The sequence below is a fragment of the Chiloscyllium plagiosum genome, chromosome 9, assembly GCF_004010195.1.
Source record: "Chiloscyllium plagiosum isolate BGI_BamShark_2017 chromosome 9, ASM401019v2, whole genome shotgun sequence".
Taxonomy (NCBI): Eukaryota; Metazoa; Chordata; class Chondrichthyes; order Orectolobiformes; family Hemiscylliidae; genus Chiloscyllium; species Chiloscyllium plagiosum.
The window spans coordinates 42,498,606-42,519,589 of NC_057718.1; the positions used below are offsets into that span (position 1 = coordinate 42,498,606).

Sequence of the window (20,984 nt, forward strand, 5' to 3'; positions counted from 1 at the left end):
TGGGTTAGTTTTGTCAAGGGGGTGATTTTTGAGTGTCTGGGAACTAAAAATTGGGGAAGTGTAATTGAAGATTGGAGGTTTCTGCAATGAGCTGTGGGTTACAGTTTAATTGTTACTAAGGATTTGACTAGGTTTTTAATAAACAACTTTCCTGATTAATTATTTCAGAAGTGGCAGCCTCAATGTTAGTGCTTTTGTCTTTTTAGCCCAAGAGACAGGGGAAATGTCTGTTGAAGTCTTCAATTTCCCAGGCAGTTCTCACTGCGTCAGCAGTGTCTAAGATTACATTGGGTCCTGACATGCAGTCTGCAGTGTTCCATTGATTACCTGGCAATTGGAACATATTAAGAATGAATTGGCTTCATAACAACACTCTTTCACGACCTTGCCTTTTATTTTTCTTCCCACCTTTCACTTGCTCAAAGTCTATGACACTTCTGTCCCTCCTGGATTCTGATGAAGAATATTAAACCTGAGATTCTATCTTTGGTTCTCTCCAAAGATGTTGTCTAATCCACTCAGTATTTCCAATATTTTCTGTTTTATCATTTAATTTATTCATGCTGCTCCTTTCTTTTCAGTCATTTTGGCTTGTATGTAGAGATTTTAATAGTATAAATTTTATTTCTCTCAGCATATTAAAACAAGTATTTCATGGATGTTTTGAAAATCTTAGAAAACAGACACATGTCAAGTTATTGCTTATTTGTTCGCTAAGTAATATTTTTATTATACAATTTTATTTAAATTTACTTGTTTTAAGACTTGATTTTTTTTCTAAAAGGTGATGATGAGCAAAGTGACTGGTTTTTTGAGGGTGAACCTGGTGGTGCATGTGGTATCGCAGGGATCATTCCGTGGTGGGAACAAGATGATGCCCTGGAACTCGAGACAGAATTGCCAGATCCGGTATTTGAAAGCATCTTAACTGGCACCTTCCCCCTCATGTCAAAAACAGCTCAGAGAGGTCAGTACCAATCTTGTTTCCAGTTGCAGGTGTGAGTCTAAAAAATAATTTGACATATTTGTTTGAGAGGGCAGTTGCCCATATTCAAAACATAGACTATCAATTTTACATCACTGAAATTATTTTTACTTGGGAATTTTATTTCTTTTCATGCCTTTGCCCAGTGTATAATTGTATTAGGAAGAAATTGGGTTGAATCAATTTGTTTGAATAAATTAAAAGAAACAAGACAAAAATGTTTTGGAACAAAGAGAAAACGAAGATGCTTTTGTTTCATATTGTAAAATTTGTAAGAATACTGAAATTTTTTTATGAATTTGTATTGTTTGATCAACATGGTTTATGCTTTATGCACAAGTTTCATTTCAATATTTTTCAAAGCTTTCTTTTAAACATATGTTATTGCATAACGGTTACATATGTACATTTTGGAGTCTTTGACCAGTAATAGAATTCATTACGTAACAGTGAATGACCAAAATTGCTCAGACAAAACTGACATACAAAATTAAAAAAAAACTTGTGTGGTTTTTCACTCAATCATGGGGCATGGATGTCACAATCTAGGCCAGCATTTATTCCGTCCACATTGCCCTGATATAGTTCCAAACCAGGATAGCTTGGCAGGGGAGCTTTCAAGTGATCGTGTTCCTTTGCACTTACTACTTTTGTCATGGTTGTGGCTTGGAAGAGTGGTACCAGAGGAAACTTTGTGGGTGCATCTTGTAGGTGGTGTACACTGCTGCCACTTTGGGTCACTGGTGGAGGGAGTGGATGTTGAAGTTGATGGATGGAGAGCCTGTCAAATTGGCTGTTTTTTTTTCTTGGATGGTGTCAAGCTTTTTGAGTGTTGTTGGAGATGCATCATGCAGGCAAGTGGAATGTATTATATGACAGCCATGACTTGTGCCTTGTTGATAACGGGTAGGCAGTGGGTAGACAGGAAGTGAGTTACTTATCGTAGAATTCCTCGCCTCTGACCTGCTCTTGGAATTACAGCATTTAAATGGCTTTTAGTCTATTTATGGTCAATGGTAGCCCTCAAGGTTTTGCTTGAGGATTTCAGCAGTGATACTGTTGTTGAACATCAAAGGGCGATAGTTAGATTTTTCCTTGTTGAGTATGGTCATGGAATCCTATCCCTTACAATTTTCTCTAAGACTTTGCCCACAACAGAAGTGAGACTCACCGGCCTATAGTTACTAGCATTTAATTGATGAATGTTACTTGCCATTTACCAAGACAAACCAAAGTGTTGTCTGGGTCTTTTATCATTTGGACATAGGCTGCTTCAGTGTCTGAGGCATCGTGAATGGTGTTGAATATTGTGCAAATATCAGAGAACATCCCCACTTCTGACTTTATGCAGGAGCAAGGGAGTCATTATTGAAACAGCTGAAAACCGTGACACTATTATGACGAACTTCGGTGATAATGTCCTAGACTGAAGTGATTGACTTTAAACAGGTATGTCATCCTTATTGTGCCTGGTATGTCTTCAATAGCAGAGCGTCTTTCTTCCCCCATTTCCTATTGCCTTCAGTTTTGCTAGATTTCTTTGGTACATTTGGTCAATGCTGCCTTGATGTTTACGCCACTTCCTTTCGTTTCACCATGAGTTCAGCTATATTGTCCATGTTTAGACTAAGGCTGTAAAGAGATCAGGAGCAGTGTGGCCCAGTGGAATTCAAACTGAGTATCAATGAATGGGCTATTCCTTTCCAAGTGTTGTTTGATAGCATTGTCGATGACCCCTTGCATGACTCTTTTGATGATCGAGAATGGACTGTGATGGTAATCATCTGGATTGAAGTTGTCCTGATTGCTTTGCACAGGACATATCTGGACAATCTTCCACAATTTCAGTTATATGCTAGTGTTCTAGCTGTACTGGAACAGCTTAACAAGGGGCGCATCTAGTTCTGGAATATAAGTCATCAGTACTAATGCCAGATTGTTGTCAGAGTTTTTGCAGTATTCAGTCATTTCTTGATAACACACAGAATGATCCAATTAGTTGAATACTGGGGACTTCTGGAAAAGGCTTTGTTGGATTGCCCATTTGACATTATCTGGCTGAAGATGGATGAAAATACTTCAGTCTTGTCTTTTGCAGTGATGTGCTACAGATCTCCTATCATTAAAAATTGGGTATTTGTGGAGCTATCACTTCTGATACTTGTTTAATTGACTATCACACTTCACATCTGGATATGGCAAGACTGCAGAGCTTAAATCTGATTTGTTGGTTGTGGGATTGCTTAACCCTTTCTATTGCTGCTGTTATTTGGCAAGGGAGTTGTAGTGTCACCAGGTTGACACCTCATTTTCAGCTATGTCTGGTGCTGCTCTTGCTGCCTTCTTTGAACCAGTTTTGATCTCGTGGCTTGATATCAGTGGTAGAGTTAAGAGTGTGCCAGGTGATGAGGTTGCAGATTGTGGTTGAATACAATTCTACTCTAGATGAGTTTTGAGAAGATTTGTAGCTCAGGTTGAGGTTCTGCATGTCGGTTATCTACTCTAGATAATTACCCACAGTGCCTCATGGATGCCCCATTTTGAGTTACTAGTTCTGTTAAATATTTGCCCAATTTAACCAGTGATAGTGCTACACAGCATATTGGAGAGCATCCTCAAAGTGGACACCATACTTTGTCTCGAGAAGGACTGTGCAATGGTTGCTCCTCTTGACACTGTCATGGACAAACCCCTCTGTGACAAGTAGATTAGATAAGGATGAGTTTGTGTAGATTTTACCCTCTGGATCCTTCATCATTGCTGTAAACCCAGTCCAGTAGCCATGTCATTTAGGATTTGGCCACTTTGGACAGTGCTGATATGCCAATCTTGGTAAAGGACTAGAGTATGTTTTGTGCTCTTAACACCCTCAATGTTTCCCTTTAGTAGTGTTTCCCTTAAGTACTGATTCATTAGGAAATGGGGTGATGGCGTTTGCAGTAGGTGCCAATCAGTGGGATGTTCCGTTGCCCATATTCATCCAGATGCCATGAAATTTCATGGGATCAAAGTTCAGGACAGCTAGGGTAAGTCAAGGGTATACCACTGTGCCAGCACCATTGGTCAATCTGACTTGCTGGTGAGACAGTACAGATGGAATGGTGATGGTGGTGTCTGGGACACTTGATTAGTCCATGAGACATTTTTCCAAATTTCGGCACTAACTCCCACATGGAGGTAAGGTGTTGTTTCGTGTGCTTCGATTGATGCCAGGCATACTTTCTGGGTCCTTTCCTTGCTTTAGCCTTTGTGGTTGCCTGGTACAACTGAGTGACTTGCTAGACTAATTTAGAGGGAAGGTTAGCAGATGAATGAGAACATCACTAACTGCTAGTTCCCTTCCAAACATTCACCATCCTGACATGGACATATATTTTGCATTCCATTGCTGTCACTTCATCAAACTTCTGGAAATGCCTCCCTAACAGCACCTTGACTGTGCCAGTTATGGGCTACAAATATGTGCACCAATGTGAACTGTAGCATTCAAATAAGTAACTTGCCATTGTCTTCTCAAGGATGGGCAATAAATGCTGGCCTAGTCATTGGCATCATGTCCTGCAAAAGAATATAAAAATCCACAATCTGTTGCCTTCCAGGTAATTGTTTCACATTGGCCCATAATTGCCACATTTTAGAAAATTAAATTTGCATATATTATGACAAATAACTAAGCTTACTTAATACAGTTATTAACCAATTCCTGATCTGAAAAAAAATGGAATTTTCAATGAAATCTGTAAATCTTCAAATGTAAGAAAGAATTGCATTATTTATCTCATAGAGGAGATGTTGGTGTTGGTCGAGGGTGACAAAGTCAGAAGGTTCACCACACCAGGTTACAGTTCAGCAGGTTTATTTGAAATCACAGAAGCTTTCGAAAACTGTAACCTGGTGTGGTGTGACTTCTGACTTTGTCCATAGAGATGCATAGCATGGAAACAGACCCTTTGGCCCAACTCATCTATACAACCAAATATTCTAAATTAATCGAGTCCCTATCATCTTAAACCTATGCCCTCTAGATTTGGACTCTCTTACCCTGGAAAATCCATGTATTGGAAATAGGGACTGAAGTGAGGAGCAAATTGACGCTGAGCAAAAATCATAAAATCCCAACAGCATGGAAATAGGCCATTTGGCTCATCCAGTCCACACCAACCCTCCAAAGAGCATCCCACCACACCACCTACTCTGTCTGTGTAACCCTGCATTTTCCACAGTTCATCCACCAAGCAAGCACATCCTTGGACATCCATGGGTAACTTAGCAAGGCCAGTCCACCTAACCTGCATATCTTTGGACTGTGGGAGGAAACCAGAGACCCAGGCAGAATGTGCAAACCTCCACTCAGACAGTCGCCCAAAGCTGGAATTGAACCCAGGTCTCTGGCACTGTGAGCAGCAGTGCTAACCACTGAGCCAACATGCCACCCACATTTGTGTCATCAAGTAACTGAAATCTATATTTCCATGAAATAGCATCTTCAAAAATAGTCCTGAATCTTATGTTCAAATTTGTGGACAATGTGGAGCAGTGGAAGATTTATTAATTTAAATTTATCTGAATAAATTTTAAAATTATTTGTCAGGTCATTTATTTTAGTGTCACGATGTGAGTGCAGTTTTTAAAGGGTTAATACATTTCCTTGATCAAGTTAAGACATTACTATTGTCAATAAAAATTAACAATTAGATTTGTCAATTACTGTTTGTTTGACTGGCAGTGTTTTAAAGGGTTGAGATCAAAGTGTACCCCTGCTCCTTCTGACTGAAATAGCTGTCGAATAGGTCATATCAAAATCTCTTAAACTACTGCTGGTTTGATAGGTTTTCAAGCAAGACTCACGCGATTGTCTGGAATGGCAAATAGAAATGGCAGAAAGGAGCCCAGGAAGATATCCACAAAGGTAAGCACATTTATTCTTTCTCTTTGTTCTGTGTTGCTGCTGTGATAGTTTAGACTGGTACCTTACTGAAGTTAGGTGGTGAAGATGTTACAAAGACCTTGGCCTGTGACCTCTACCCTCTCTGGTCATGGTTCAGGTGGTCATCTATCTCTTGATCCCTTTCCCACCTCCTTTCTGTTTCGCTTCATTGCGAGCTTGAGCATAGCTGGGATTTGTAGCCTATTTTCCAGTCTTATTGCAATCTCACAGTGGTGTTTTATAGGAGCCATTACAACTGATGGATTAGTTCTCATGGTATTTATGACATATGACGTACCCATGGTGTTACCAGCAAAGGGCATGCAGAAAGGAAAAAAACAACTGATTCCACCTCCAAAACCTGAAGGGTGTTGAGCTTTAAATCATTTTGTGAAAGGTGTGCAGATATACAGTGCTGTGTTTATCTTAATTTTTGATCTCTAGAAATCTATTCTAAAATTGTTCTAAATATCTAGAAATCGGCTGCTAATGTGAACTGTTGTTGGTGAGAGAGATACATGGCTACCTGGAATGGTGTTATTGAACTACATCAGCTACGTATAACTCCACATGGTTTATGAAAAATTCTTGGATTCCAGTGCAAGTTTTGTTTAAGAGAATAGGATTAAAATAAATGTTCATTTTTAATTCATGTATACTGACCAATTTTTGTTTTAAAAGGTGACTCTTGTTTTTGTGTGATTATTAGCAGAGTACAAAAGTAAATTAGTAAATTTGAAACTATTGTTTTCTTGTGAATATGTAATTAATGCATATGGATTAGGTTTTTTCTTTGTTTTGCTATGCTTTCATGGCATGCACTACAGTTTGATTTCTTCAATGGAAATTATGTTGGATAATACTGGCTTTGATTGATTACAATATTTTACCAAAACGTTCACATAAAATAAATAGATATTTGGCAGTACATATTAAGTATCATAAAAGCTTTCTCAATTATCTATTTTTCTTTATGTATTCAATTTTATTTTGACAATTTTATAGAGCACATTTAGTCATGGGAAACAAGGACACAAATTTATGAAAACTGATTGAATCTACATTTAATTAATTTCCTTTTAATTCTATTTACTGTTCTTTGAAATATAAAAAAGAATCCTGACTATCCTACTCTTGCTCTATTTGGTTGCAAAAAAATGGAATGATACCTTAAGCCTCATAGAATTAAAACAGAAAATTGTTCAACTGTGTCAGTAAATGGATTTGAGATTATGGGTATGAGTAGGGTACCTAGCGCCAAAGTCTTGTCACAGAATTAGATGTCAAAAATCTTCTTCAGTTTTAGATATATGGTTCACAGCCACTGGGTATGATTAATATATACAATCTAAATCATTGAAAGTTCCTCTGTTCTTTTCGTAAAATACAATAGAGCACAAATCACTTAAACCATGGGAGGATAACAATTGGAAAATAATGCATCTTCTCTACCAATGAATTGTCAGTTATATCTAATTTAACCAAAATCAATTCATCTTTCTTGCATTAGATGAAACTACTTGCAATAAATCTTCACCTAATGTTTGATCCATCTTTTTGATACATCTACAACACTTTATTTTCAAGCCTGCAATCCTGCATTTTAAATCTATGGAAATACATAGAAGTCTTGTTTTTTTCTGCCCTTCAGAAGCCAACATTTGCTTGCTACTCAGGGACTATTTAGCATATCATTTTGTCTTTTTCTTTTTATGTATTTAATTTTCTTGCATATATGTAATTGTACAGTGTTTTGATTTGTATTTTCTTTTGACTCCATTTCTGTTTTTTTTTCCCCTTTTTTGTGTCTTCTTGGAATTTTGTCTTGTGTTTTAAGCAAGCTTTATTTTATATTTTAGTTAGCTGGTCAATTCTCCCAGAAACTGACTGTAATTCTACAGTCAAGCCATAGACAATAACTGGGTTGTGTACAACATCTATTATCATTGTTTTATTCATCCCTGATTGGCTGGAGTGTTATGATTTGAGGTGATTATAGAAGTTAACAGTTATTAGTTCATTGACAAACTTACTGCCAGATTACAGCACAATATGTGAATAATTAGTGTCATTAGTGAGATCAACTAATTTTTTGACAGGCAGTTCTTGCTCCACTTGATTACTCAAACTGTTCGACTTTGGTTGTTACTGTTTTGTTCCTTTTTTCTACCATTTTGACCTTTTTCACAGATTTGATTGTTTTGTTTTTATTCTTTCCTTATTACATTGATTTGGCATTTCTTGCTTTTAAAGTCTGATCCTAGGGAGATTTAAATTTGTTTTCTTATTTAACCTGATTTGTGAGTTTAAGTTGGGAATTCTGAATGTCCAGTTTATCGTTGAGTTCATTGCAATATTTATTTTTTGTAAAACAAAGCACAACAATTTATAAAATTGAGAGATTTTGACGGCACATTTAAGGAAAACATATTCCCATTGGCAGGATGATCAGTATTGTGATGATACAGATTTACAATCAACCTTTTTTATGCCATAAATTGCTAAGACCTAGAATTAACATCCTAGAAGACTAGATTCAATAGTGTCCTTCAAAAAGAAATTTGATATTTGTTTGAAGAGGACAATATTACAGGGCAATGGGAAATAAAGATATGCCATGCATTACATATCTCTTTCAAAGAGCTAGCACAAGTCAGCTGATTGTGATTGTCAGAATGGCCTGATAGATTGTATGATTTTATGAGCAATAAAGCATAAATGATGGCCTCTCATGCCTCTGCTGGCTCTTTGAAAGAGCTGCCCAATTGCTACCAATCCATGGTCCGAAAACAATATTTACTTCAAGTACTTTATAATTTTCAATCAGAAGTTGCCATTGAATTTGCTTCCACTCTGCTTGCAAATTGTAACTTCCAGGGTACAGAAATACGATGCATATCTTTCCTCCACCCCACCATCTGTTCTGATGTTCTTTTCAATTCTTCTGCCACTGGCATCAGTCTTCCTTCTTTATGCTGTCAAGTCAATATTGACCATTTATAATTTCAAGCTTCTCGATTCGGAATTTTACATATAGATGTAAAGACATCATTGCTCCCTTTTTTTTTAAAACCCCCCGCTTACTCAGTCACAACAAATATTTATTTCTATTTTATCCTTGATTAGCATGTAGCTAATGCATTCCAATTAAACTTGGTTAGATCGTTCTTGTTGGAAGTAAGTCATCTCACCTCCAGGAGAAAAATTGCAATGTTTGCTAATGATTACACAACATTCATCATCATTCACAGCTACTCAGATACTGAAGTAGTTTATGTCTATGTGCAAAAAGACATGGACAATATCCAAGCTTGGGTTGGCAAGTAACATTCAGACTTTCAATATTTACTCCCTTCACCATCAATGCACAGTGCCAGATCTGTGCACCATTTACAAAATGTGCTGCAGTAACTGGTCAATGTTCCTATGACAGCACCATTTAAGCTATAACCTCTACCATCTAGAAGGATGGGGCATCAGATGCATTGGATCAATAACACCTACAAGATCTCCTCCGAGCCACATGGCACCCTAACATGGAACTATATCATCATTCCTCCACTATTGCTGAGTCAAAATCCTGGAAGTTCCTTGCTAGCAACACTATGGATGTCCCCGCACTCCAAGAACTGCAATGTTTCAAGAAGGCAACTCCCCACCATACCCTCCGGTCAATTAGTGAAGGATAGTAAATTTAGTCTAGCCTGTAATGCACATATCCCATGAACAATTTTTCAAAATGATCAAAATTCCAAAACAATCTTGAATCAAAAAGAGTGGAGTTTCATTACAAGAAAAAGTAAAAACAACAACAAGCACACACACACAGACACAAGTAATGAGATTCCAAAGAAAGTCAGCAAAGGGTATCGGGCCTTGTGCAAGAAGATAAGAAGTTGCACCTTAGCTTTTTAGAATCTTTGAGTTGAGAAAATGAAAAGCTTGTGTCCAATTGTTTAGCTCCTGTCTGGTTTCTTTCATAATGGTGATACTGATGCTCTCAGTGAGTTGTGATATTTAGTATGTTACCTTGCATAGTTTCTGAGGTAGACAGAGAGAGAGATATACACAGGCAGAGTCTTCATGTTCTTGTTTACAAATCCATTTGTTTTCTTGCCTGTCATCTGTTGATCAAAATTAGCTGTTAGTAAAGGTCCATTTGTATATTGTTGAAACAAAAACAAATTGCTGGAGGACCTCTGCATGTATGGTGGCATCTGTGGAGAGAAAGCCGAGTTGACATTTCCAATCCATTGGCCATTCAGAACTCAATATTCATATATATCCCTGTATCTGCTCATTGATTTCCCAAGCTGAATACTTCACAGAAAACTTTTCATCTCAATGCCTAACTTGCAGAAAGGTGTGAATTAATGAGGGATCTTTTATAATGATGATAATATTGGCTCAGACTGATCTTTGTTTACTGATGGGTTCATGAATTTGGCTAAACCTAGACAGGTGATCAGAGGAGCCATTTGTCAATATCTTTCCTTTTTCCACTCATCTTTAATCCATGAATCTAGTCTCTCCAGAGAACTAAACATCCTCATCCATTGCATTGTTCTAGTAAACCTCTTTTGCATTCTCTGTTATAAAGATTTTGTAAAAATTTTTATTTTTATGATCTTATAATAAAAGCAACATTCTTATTTATTAACAGCCTTATCAACTTTGTCCTCCACATTTAAATATTTTGTATATACACCCTTAAACTGTGTCCAATCTTGCTTCCATTTTAGAATTACCCATTTGGTTCAGAGTACCTCTCCTCCTCCATCCTCCAAAAGGTATCCTTTAAGATGTTTCTGTATGATATTTCATCTGCTGTGTGTCTGTCTTTGTCATTTGTCTGCTTATGACCTTTAAATTGCCTCACACATTTGTTTATTATATTTCTGAATTTTATGTAATCTACAGACTTTGAAATTGTGGTTTATAGATCTATCAAGAAGAACTGTAGTCCTACTGCACACTCATGGGAAATATCACTCAATGCCTTATTTAAGTCTAAGAAACAACCCCTCATTGCAACTCTTGGGTTTCTGTCTTAGCCAATTTTGAATCCACACTACAACAGTTCATCTAATCCCATGAGTTTTAATTTTGACAACAAATCTATTGTGTGGCACTTCTATAAATGACTTTTGCAGGTACATATACAGACCATCAACCACATTACCCTAATCATCCCTCTCCATATATTAATCAAAGACCTACATAATGTTAATTAAACACAATTTGTCTTTAGTAAATCCAGGTGCTAATCAATTTTGTCTTTGAAATTCTTTCCACTGACATTAGACTGTCTGATCTGTGGTGCAAGGTTTATCTCTCTCCTGTTCTTGAGCAGAGGTTAAACATTTGCAATATTCCAGTTCTGTTATAAAACAACTATACATCTGAGGAGAACTGGAATACCCTGGGCACAATTTTCAACCTTAGTAAACTAGCAACATCCCATTTGTACCAGATGCTTTTCTATTTTTGACTAAAGCCAATCACTTGAGTATCTCTTGTTTAATTATTTTCATCCGATACAATTTTTTTAGAATCTCCTCTTTCACTGCTACGTTAACAAAACCCCTTTCTCTGGTGAAGCTAGAATACACCCATTTCCTATATTTGCTTCTATCTACACAAGAATTCTCAATTGACTCCACCTTATTTTATGGTACCTTTCATATTAGTCTTCGGGCTAATCTTAAAGCCTCTATACTTCTTTATTACCTCTTTCAGAACTTGCTTGTTTTTATAAACAGTCATTTTGGTGTTCTGCCTTCATATTTTTACTTCATTCATTCACAGAAAATGGGTGTCTCTGGCTAGACAAACAGTTACTACCCATCTCTAATTGCTTAGAGTTAAGAGACCATCACATTGCTGTGAGTCTGGATTCAATGTAGGCCAGACCAGGTAAAGATGGCAGATCTCCATCTCTGAAGACCATCAATGAACCAAATAGATATTTACAATAATCTGCAGTGGTTTTGTGGTACCATCAGGTTAGACTTTTATTCTAGTTTTTTTTTCGTGAATTGAAATTTCAATTTCTAGCCAAGTGTTATTTCTATCCTGGACCTCCAAATGAGTCTGGAATTCCAGATTACTAGTCTGATGATGTTACCACTACAGTACCCCTCGCCCTTGCATTTCATCTGCTTTCGTTTGCCACCTTCTGCTTCATTTAATTTCCAACCTTTTATTCATCGGGGAGCTTTACTTCGGTTATCCTTCTTTTCCTGCCCTCCGTCTCACGTTACCCATCCTGTATTCTATACCAAACTATTTCCTCTTTGAAGGGCTCGCATTGTTCAATCACTGTTTTGTCTACAACTTTTAATTCTAGACCATTAGAGTCTTTTAACCTTACTAAAATAGTTATTAATTTGAATATTATTGATAATTTGTTCGTTGACCTTTTCCATAACTATTTTTTGGCCTATATTATAATCATAATTTCCTTGCACTGACTGATGAAAGTGGGTTCTCCATCCTTCATTTGTTTCTAGTGACTGCTTCCAAAGCTGTTTCTTACCTCTGAACAAGGATGCTTTTGATAGATATTACTAGAATTCATTGCTGGTTTGATAAAAATGTTATTACCCAGTCTGCATATACTTATGTACAGACTGGGAAATAATAACATTTTCATCAAACCAGCAATGAATTCTAAGTATATACAGACTGGAAGTTTTCCTGGCACAGTGGTAGTGTCTCTACCTTTAAGCCAGGAGGCCTGGGTTCAGGCAGACTTGCTCCAGAGGTATGTACAAACATCTCTGAACAGGTAGATTAGAAAGTATCTATACTATAATATGTAATAATTATGTGATAAGCCCCATTATAGGCTCTAGTAAAAGCAGAACTGACAAAACCATGATTATGTTGCTCTGTTGTTATCTAAAAACTAGTTTTGATCAGTATTGAAACAAGCTAGTTGTTTCTGCATTGTAGACTGGGTTCCTGGAAAAATCCTCACACAGTTGAGTTCAAGGGAATTCCAAGGAAAAATGAAAACTTCAATTGGCATTTCCCTTGGATCTAGAAGCTTCTGGAAAACCTCATTAATGTTGAAAGATTTGGAGAGTTCCGATTCACTTGCACTTAACGGTTAGCCAGGAAAGGTTAAAGGATTGAAACCACCTATAATTCCAGGGTAGCTATGAAACTGAGCTCATGACTCCTCTCCTGACCCCTGACACCCACCAGAGCTGACACACCTCCCCCTCCCACCACTCACCCATCGTGACCTGGATTCAACACCCTCAATCCCCCACCAATGCACTGACTTGACCCTAATCCCTACCCCTTCACTTAACTCTTCTTTACCCTCCCCGCTCCCAGCCAACTGGCACCATATCCCCCTCACCCACCTGACACCCTACTCTGCCACCTATATGGCAGCATAACCTGTTTAACCACCTGATACCCTATGCCTTTACACCCCATATTCCACATTGGCCTGCCCCATTCCACACACCTCTGGTATTTGGTCAGTAGCATTTTATCTGGTCGCAGTTAGAATTAAATCTCAACCCAAATTGGAATTTTGAGGCCATTAATTGAGGAGGTTTTGAGGAAACGTAAATTTGGTTGCTGTTTGTAAGAGCATGTACTGTATCCAGAGTGTTTAAAGATTTGAATATTTTGGAAAGTTGAATTGTGATTATTTTTCGAATTGAGGAAAATTAAGTAGCACTGCAGACTCAACATTGAAAGCAACAAGAGATTTACCATTCAAAAAGGTCATTGCAAATAACAAATTATGGATTGTGTAACAGTATCAACAGTTTTGATTGATAACAGTGAACAATGATGCTGATTTGCTAATTGTTTGAATTGATTGCTTGGGATATTCACTTCCCATGAACTTTGAAATTTTATCAGGTTTTAGTAAAAAAATTAATATAACAGTGCAGGTTATACTAACAAAATGCTAATTGCACGTAAATATTTTCGTACCAATAGTTTAGAAAGATGGCCTTTTTAGGGGATGAGAGTTATTACCTCAATAATGCATAGAAATGTAAATCCCAAGAGAGTGAACTTTATTGCCTGAATGATATTTCTATTGTAAATAAATTCCTGATACAGCTAACTTTTCATGAATTTAATTGGGATTTGACCTTGTGATGACTTTGAATAATGCTTCTAAGTTGTGGTAGGTAAGATGAAAATGAAGATTTAATCAAATGGAGCAAATGCCACAAATAGCCATGCTGGAAAGTTCGCATATTGAGTAGGTCACACCTAAATATTGCGAAGTTGGTTTTGTATTAAAATTAAATTGAACTTTTTCCTTTGCCATTTTAAAATACAGGCTTAATGTTTTACATTTCTTCTTGTATCATTGCTCCCAGTAAAAGAGCTGACCCCGAAGTATAGGATCTCAGTAGTCTTATTCCAGGCAACTGAAGCATAATCCTGTTTAACCCAACTTATATCTGTTAGTAAAATGCAAAGTGTGTGATTTCATTGCAAACGAGTCAATGGACAAGCCTGCTAAATTTATCCTACCCTAAGGGATACCCACACATCATGAATTTGTCGATGTCTTGTAAACAAATGTATGAGTGCTTCACTGTTGAGAGTGGACACGTTGCACTGAAGTTAAGTTGTAGAAAAGAGTTATAGCAGTTTTCTAGCATGTGGTAAATGGAGCAGTGATATATTGCCTATAAGTAAATTATTGAGTCAATAGCTACTGTGATATCAAAATGATTTATTTTGGGAGTTAAAAAATCATTTGTTTGGATTGATTAGTATTCATTAATTATGCTAATTATCTAGTGAGCAACCAGATGTTTTTTAGAGCTAAGACTAGAAATGAATTACAAGTCCTATTTATTTAACTAAAAATAGTAACATACTATTGTGTATTACTTTTTGAAATATTTAATTTTGGAAATATGGTTATGTTTCTGCATGTAATGTAATTTAATTTGATTCAAACTCTTTCTTTGTCATTCCTCTATTTTTGCTGTCTTTTTGCTTAAATTCCATTGACCGAAGGGCTATCATTTACCAAGGTCTCTACTACTATTCTGTCTTTACATATTCAACAATTTGTGGCAAAAACTTAGTGCAGCAAAGGTTAATGAAAAAAAATCCAGCCAACTGGGCATACTTTGAAATGCCATCCAATTGTCAACTCTAAGCCCTTGAAGTACAAGCATTTTTGTGTGACTCTGCATCTCCTGAACTGAACATGCAAATAATAAATGCAGCAACACATAAGTTAACTCAGTAAAGAATCATTCTGATTTTAGCTGTTTTCACCCATGTAAATTTGAGCAAACATTACCTTCACTTTGGCGCAATATCAACCTCCCACCCCACTGACCCTCTCCCCCACCTTGGATTTGGCAAGAAGGGGGGAAATAGTGAAATAAATTGGCCCTGGAGAAAGACTTAACCCATTTTCACCATATCACTAATTAAGTTTATGGCGAAAAGGTCCATGAAAGGAGTTAACTCATGGTAACATACCACCTCCCTGACCACCTGCCTCTCTAACAGGTGAGGCAGTCTCCCGACTACGTGTCTGCCAGGTTTAGAGAGATCTCCAATTGGTCCAATCTGGAAACAACTAGAGGCATGAACGGGGAAAAGGGCTGACTTCTGAACGCTACATCCTTCCCATGCCCCCACCTTCTGAGACGAGTATACAAATACTTCGAGCTGTAGGTTCCCCTGAGTAGAAGGTCTGGTCTAGCAAACTTCAGGATCCAGAAGCTCTGGCCTCTGATTAGCTGGCAACTTCTGATGACCCACAATACCTGTTCCAGTGACTCAGTAACAAATTGGCCAGTCAGCTGTTAATAAGCTGACAGACTGGCAATGCAGTTTCTCTTGGCATTAGAGGTGTGCAGCATTAGTTACCACCTAGTGTGCTTGCCCCCATACTTTTAAATAAGATGGGAAAATTCTCTCCTTCAAGATAAAGAACAGCACAATGTTTAGAAATAGAACTGTATGTCGAACCTCTATTATATCTGAGGTATGTTACTGGGTTTTGATTTCTGCATCTGGGAAGCACTTGTTGCATGACAGTAAAGTACTTATGAATTCATAGCTAAATATATAAGTACTTCCTTGACATTAAAATTCATGAGTGTTTTTTGAAGTGTACCAAAATAATAACAAACCATTAATTTATTTTTAGTGTAATGACTTTATATATCCTAGTGATGATAGTAGAATTATAATTGATAAATGGTAATTGTTGGAAAAATGGATCACAGTGACTTGAAACAGTGCACATTTGCACAGTAGTATAGCATGCATACATACATTTGGAATATGTTTATATAACATATTGAAAAAATAGCACCATCCAGAAATCTGAGTCAATTTATATACAATCATTAGTGCTAGTGAGTAAGTTATTGTTTGATATTTGGGCAAACTAATTTGTGGCATGGAAATTATTCCTTAGATGCACCTTAATCATATTCATCTATTGATACAAGATGGAATCTTCTGCTTTTTGATGTAATGATGACAGACATAAAAAAGGACAAAACAGTTGCCATAAACAGAAAAACCCACCAGACATTATAACCATTAGACACTTGTGTAGCCACTCTGTCGGTTTTCTGCTCGGATGACTTCCTGGAAGAGTATTGGCTTACTTTGCATGAAGCTGCCAATCAGTCAAGATTGGCAGCCCCTATGAGCAGTCATGCTGTGTAAGATTCCATGGCTGCTGGTGGCACAGCAACCCATAAATCCAGGAATGGTGAGTTTGACAGGTATCTTTTCAGGCTGATCATGGGGTGGGAGTCACTTGGAGATGGTATCAGCGAAGTTGCAAAAAATTTCAGGAGTGTAATTTTGTTCTTGCTCCTATCTGTACCATAGATCATACACGGATTTGTGCAAATAAAGTTCCAATCCCCCTTCACCCTATGCTGGCAGACAAGCCACTGTTGAATTGTACCAGTCAAGAAGTCTGAGTGTGTGAGCCAACAGCAGACCGGTTCTCTACCATATTCCAGTTCTTCAAGATCCTGAGGCTTCTTTATATTCATTGAGAAAAGGTAAATGAGTAAAGCAAATGAGGTTGAAGGGTGCCAGATAGTTGAGATGGTAGGATGCCAAATTAGTGAGGATTTGGATAATTGTTGGCTGAAGGGTTGAATACCAGAAGGGTAGGATGGCAGGTGGTTGAACGGTCAAGGTGGTAGTTGATTGAGGAGGTAAGATGCCAAATGGGTGAGAGAATAGGGTGTCATTTAAAAAAATTTCTTAAGCAAAAGAAAGGAATTTATGGCATGCTACTGTTGAGAAACATAAAACATGACATCAAATGCACACAACCGCCAAACAAAAGTAAAAAGGTGAGAGTGTCTCACTTAAAAGCAATATCAATAATATGTAGTTTCTAAAAAAAAGTCCTGAGAGTCCTTTGTGTTTAGTTTAACTTGAGACCACAGTTTTTAGTTGATGACTTGCATCCTCATCAGAAGTGAAATCTGTAGATATCTTTGAGTTCAGTGAATGATGTTTCTCCAGTTACTTTACCACTGGATGTTATTTTTTGAAGGTCTGAAAGAAAACAAAGAGAGTTAGAGAAAGAAACTTGCAGTTCTTTTGTTACAAATCCATTTTCTCCCTATCTGCTCTGCCCAAAAGCTGTTGTCTGAAATGCACTTCATTTATGCATTCCCATATCTGGCTTTTTTTTTCACTCATTTTGTTGACCGGTTAATTTCAGTTCAGTTTGGCTTTTGTTTATGGAAGGTTCCATGAAGCTTGGCTATTAACTTTGGCTATCTTTTATATTTAAAAAAATCTTAATTCCATGAAAGGCTCCAGCGATTAAAATCTAATGATAAAAGTTGAAAATTGATAGTTTACTATTATAACAGTTACCCAGGAGGCAGATTTATTTCCTCTAGCATTTTCTGGATAACTATTAAGGCAAGTCTGTCAGAACAATGCAAAGTTTCTAATTATAAATTCAAAGTCTGGGTCTATTCTGTAGTGTTTGCCCATTAGAAGTTTCAACCTGTGGGGTGTTTCCTAAGATGATATAACTACATTAAGACTTCCACATCAATGCAGAAGTACTGTCCACACAATTGCAGTGCCTATCTTCCCACACAAGATCTAGGCCATTTATTTGTGTGCAGGAGAGTTATTTATGGTAATTTAAAACAAACTATATGATTCGCATTGGATTGTAAAACAAAACAAAGTCAATCAAATTACTCAACAAACCGTATCAGCTGCACCGCCTTTAAATAGCACTATTTCTATGCCTTGGTGCTTCATCATGATGCAGATGCAGCTGTGGTTATGAACCTGATCAGGAGTACATCGACAGCTTGCAGGATCAAATATATTTTTAACACAGAATCCCTGCGTTTTGATTTGAGAGCTTCCAGATATTGCTGTTTGCTTTCAAATTAGTTTTAAAGAAGATTACTTGTCATGATCCTGTGCAAGTGGGAAAGATGTCTACAGGTTTGCTTCCAAAGGTTTGTGCAAATAGAAATGCAAACAATAAAATAAACTAACCTTTTGCACTGTTGTAACCACAACATATTGAATCATGACAACAAGATCTTTCATACCCATGGAGAAAACATAGATATATTTCTCAGCCATCAAGATGCCCACCGGTTTATTTGTAAACTTGCCGTACAGTTTTGTGACAACAAATATATTTCATCCTAACTGGTTCACAAGGAGAAAGGAATTGAGATTCAACCAATATTTAAATAAACATAGAGGTAATATATTAGTCTGGAAAGAGTTGCAGTGTGCTGTGGCTGAGCAAGGATTATGGGTTAAAAAAGTTTGAATAATATCCTACCAGTTCTACTTAAACAATACACAACAGAAAAACATTTTAGGTTTTGAGTTAAATGCTTTCCAATGCATTAATTGCACCTATATCTATTTATGCTTGATGGTAAGAAACATTCTCACTGGACAGAGTTTATTGCACCACATTGTATGGGAAAAGGGCAATGTAGTTACCAGAAAATGAATCGAAGATAAAAACAACTTTAGAAAAATGGTTTTCAGATCCATTTTAAATATAACAAAACTATTTATTGTCTGTCCGCCTTTGGGGTTTTCTGTACATTTCTACTTCAGGACACTGAACAATATTCTTCCGCAGGATTGACTGTTGTTAGCTCAGTCAGACTTTGGTGACTATTCATAATTGCCCTTGAGGTGGTGATGGTGAGCTACTTTCTTAAGTTGCTGCAGTTTCTATGGTGGAGATGCACCCAAGATGCTGTTAGGGAGAGTGTTCCAGGATTTTGATCCAACAACAGTGACAATGTACTTCCAAGTCAGGATGGCATGTGACCTACAGAGCACCTTGCAGGTTGTTCCCACGTGTCTGCTGCTGGAAAAATCTTCATGAATCACTGCAGTGTATACTTTGCAGCCACTGTGTATTGGCTTTAGAGAGACTGAATGTTTAATGATGGGTAAGATGCCAATTAAGCAGGCTGCATTGTCCTACATAGTGTCAATATTCATGAGTTTTCTTGGAGTTGCACCCATCCAGGCCAGTGGAGATTATTTTATTAAATGCCTGACTTATACGTTGTAGATGGTGGGCGGACTTTGAAACATCAGATGGTGAGCTTCAAGCCACAGGATTCTCAGCCTCTAACCTGCCCTTATAGCTGCAGTATTTATTTGGGTTTGGTAGCTAAAGATAGCCATGATGAACTCCTGAGTGATGTCCTGGGAACTCCAACAAATACAAGTATGCTCCTTTTATGCTGAGCATTATGCTAACCAGTGGAGAGTTTTCTTCTGATTCCCATTGAGTTAAATTCTGCAAGGACTCCTTGGTGCCGTGCTTGATCTAATGCAGCCTAGCTGTCAAAGGTAGTTGCTTTCAGTTCGTCTGTTGAGTTCAGCTTTTCTGTCCGTGTGTTGACTTAGGTTGTAATGCTGTCTGTGACAGAACCCAAACTGAGTATCAGTGATCATATTATTGCAAAGTGTTGCTTGATAACACCTTCCATCATTCTGTGGATGATTGACAGTGGACCGATGTGTTGATAATTGGCTGGGATAGATTTGTCCTCTTTGTGATCAGGCCATACTTGGGGAATCTTCTATCTTGCTGGCCAGAAGTAAGTTTTCTACCTATACAGGAGTAGCTTGGCCAGAACATGGCTATTTCTGGAGCATATGTTTTAAGTGCTGTTGCCAGAAACTTGTCACGCCCATCGTCTTGGAAGTGACTTCTTAGAAGTGCATTGAGTGAATCAAATTGGCTGAAGATTTGTATTTATGATGCAGAGTACCTCAAGGGAGGTCAACTTGGATATTTTGAGATTTCATTAGGGATGCATTTTCTAAACTGTTTTGACGATTCTTGGAAATTTGTGTGACCATGAAAAGAACTAATACCCCAGAATGTAGGTTATTTTCATCAATTTATTTTAGAGTCATAGAGATGTACAGCATGGAAACGGGCCCTTCGGTCCAACCCGTCTGTGCCAACCAGATATCCCAACCCAATCTAGTCCCAACTGCCAGCACCCAGCCCATATCCCTCCAAACCCTTCCTATTCATATACCCATCCAAATGCCTCTTAAATGTTGCAATTATACCAGCCTCCACCACATCCTCTGTCAGCTCATTCCATACACGTACCACCCTCTGCATGAAAACGTTGCCACTTAGGTCTCTTTTGTATCTTTCCCCTCTCACTCTAAACCTGTGCCCTCTAGTTCTGGACTCCCCGACCCTAGGGGAAAGACTTTGTCTATTTATCCTATCCATGCCCCTCATAATTTTGTAAACCTCTATAAGGTCACCCCTCAGCCTCCGATGTTCTTGGGAAAACTGCCCCAGCCTGTTCAGCCTCTCCCTGTAGCTTAGTTCCTCCAACCCTGGCAACATCCTTGTAATTCTTTTCTGAACCCTTTCAAGTTTCACAACATCTTTCCGATAGGAAGGAGACCTGAATTGCACGCAGTATTCCAACAGTGGCCTAACCAATGTCCTGTATAGCCGCAACATGACCTTCCAACTCCTGTTCTCAATGCTCTGACCAATAAAGGAAAGCATACCAAACGCCT

General features: G+C 37.7%; 1 protein-coding gene across 4 annotated transcripts in view; it reads left to right on the forward strand.

Annotated features, from left to right (window-relative positions):
* Nucleotides 1-20,984, forward strand: part of gpatch2 (G patch domain containing 2) — a 298,900-nt gene that overhangs the window by 45,036 nt on the left and 232,880 nt on the right. For 3 of the 4 annotated variants that reach the window (XM_043695793.1, XM_043695797.1, XM_043695795.1), the window contains exons 4-6: nt 785-967; nt 5,815-5,894; nt 10,655-10,702. In XM_043695793.1, the coding sequence (XP_043551728.1) occupies nt 785-967; nt 5,815-5,894; nt 10,655-10,702 (311 nt within the window). The remainder of the gene's footprint in view (nt 1-784; nt 968-5,814; nt 5,895-10,654; nt 10,703-20,984) is intronic. The other variant, XM_043695794.1, reaches the window with a different exon arrangement.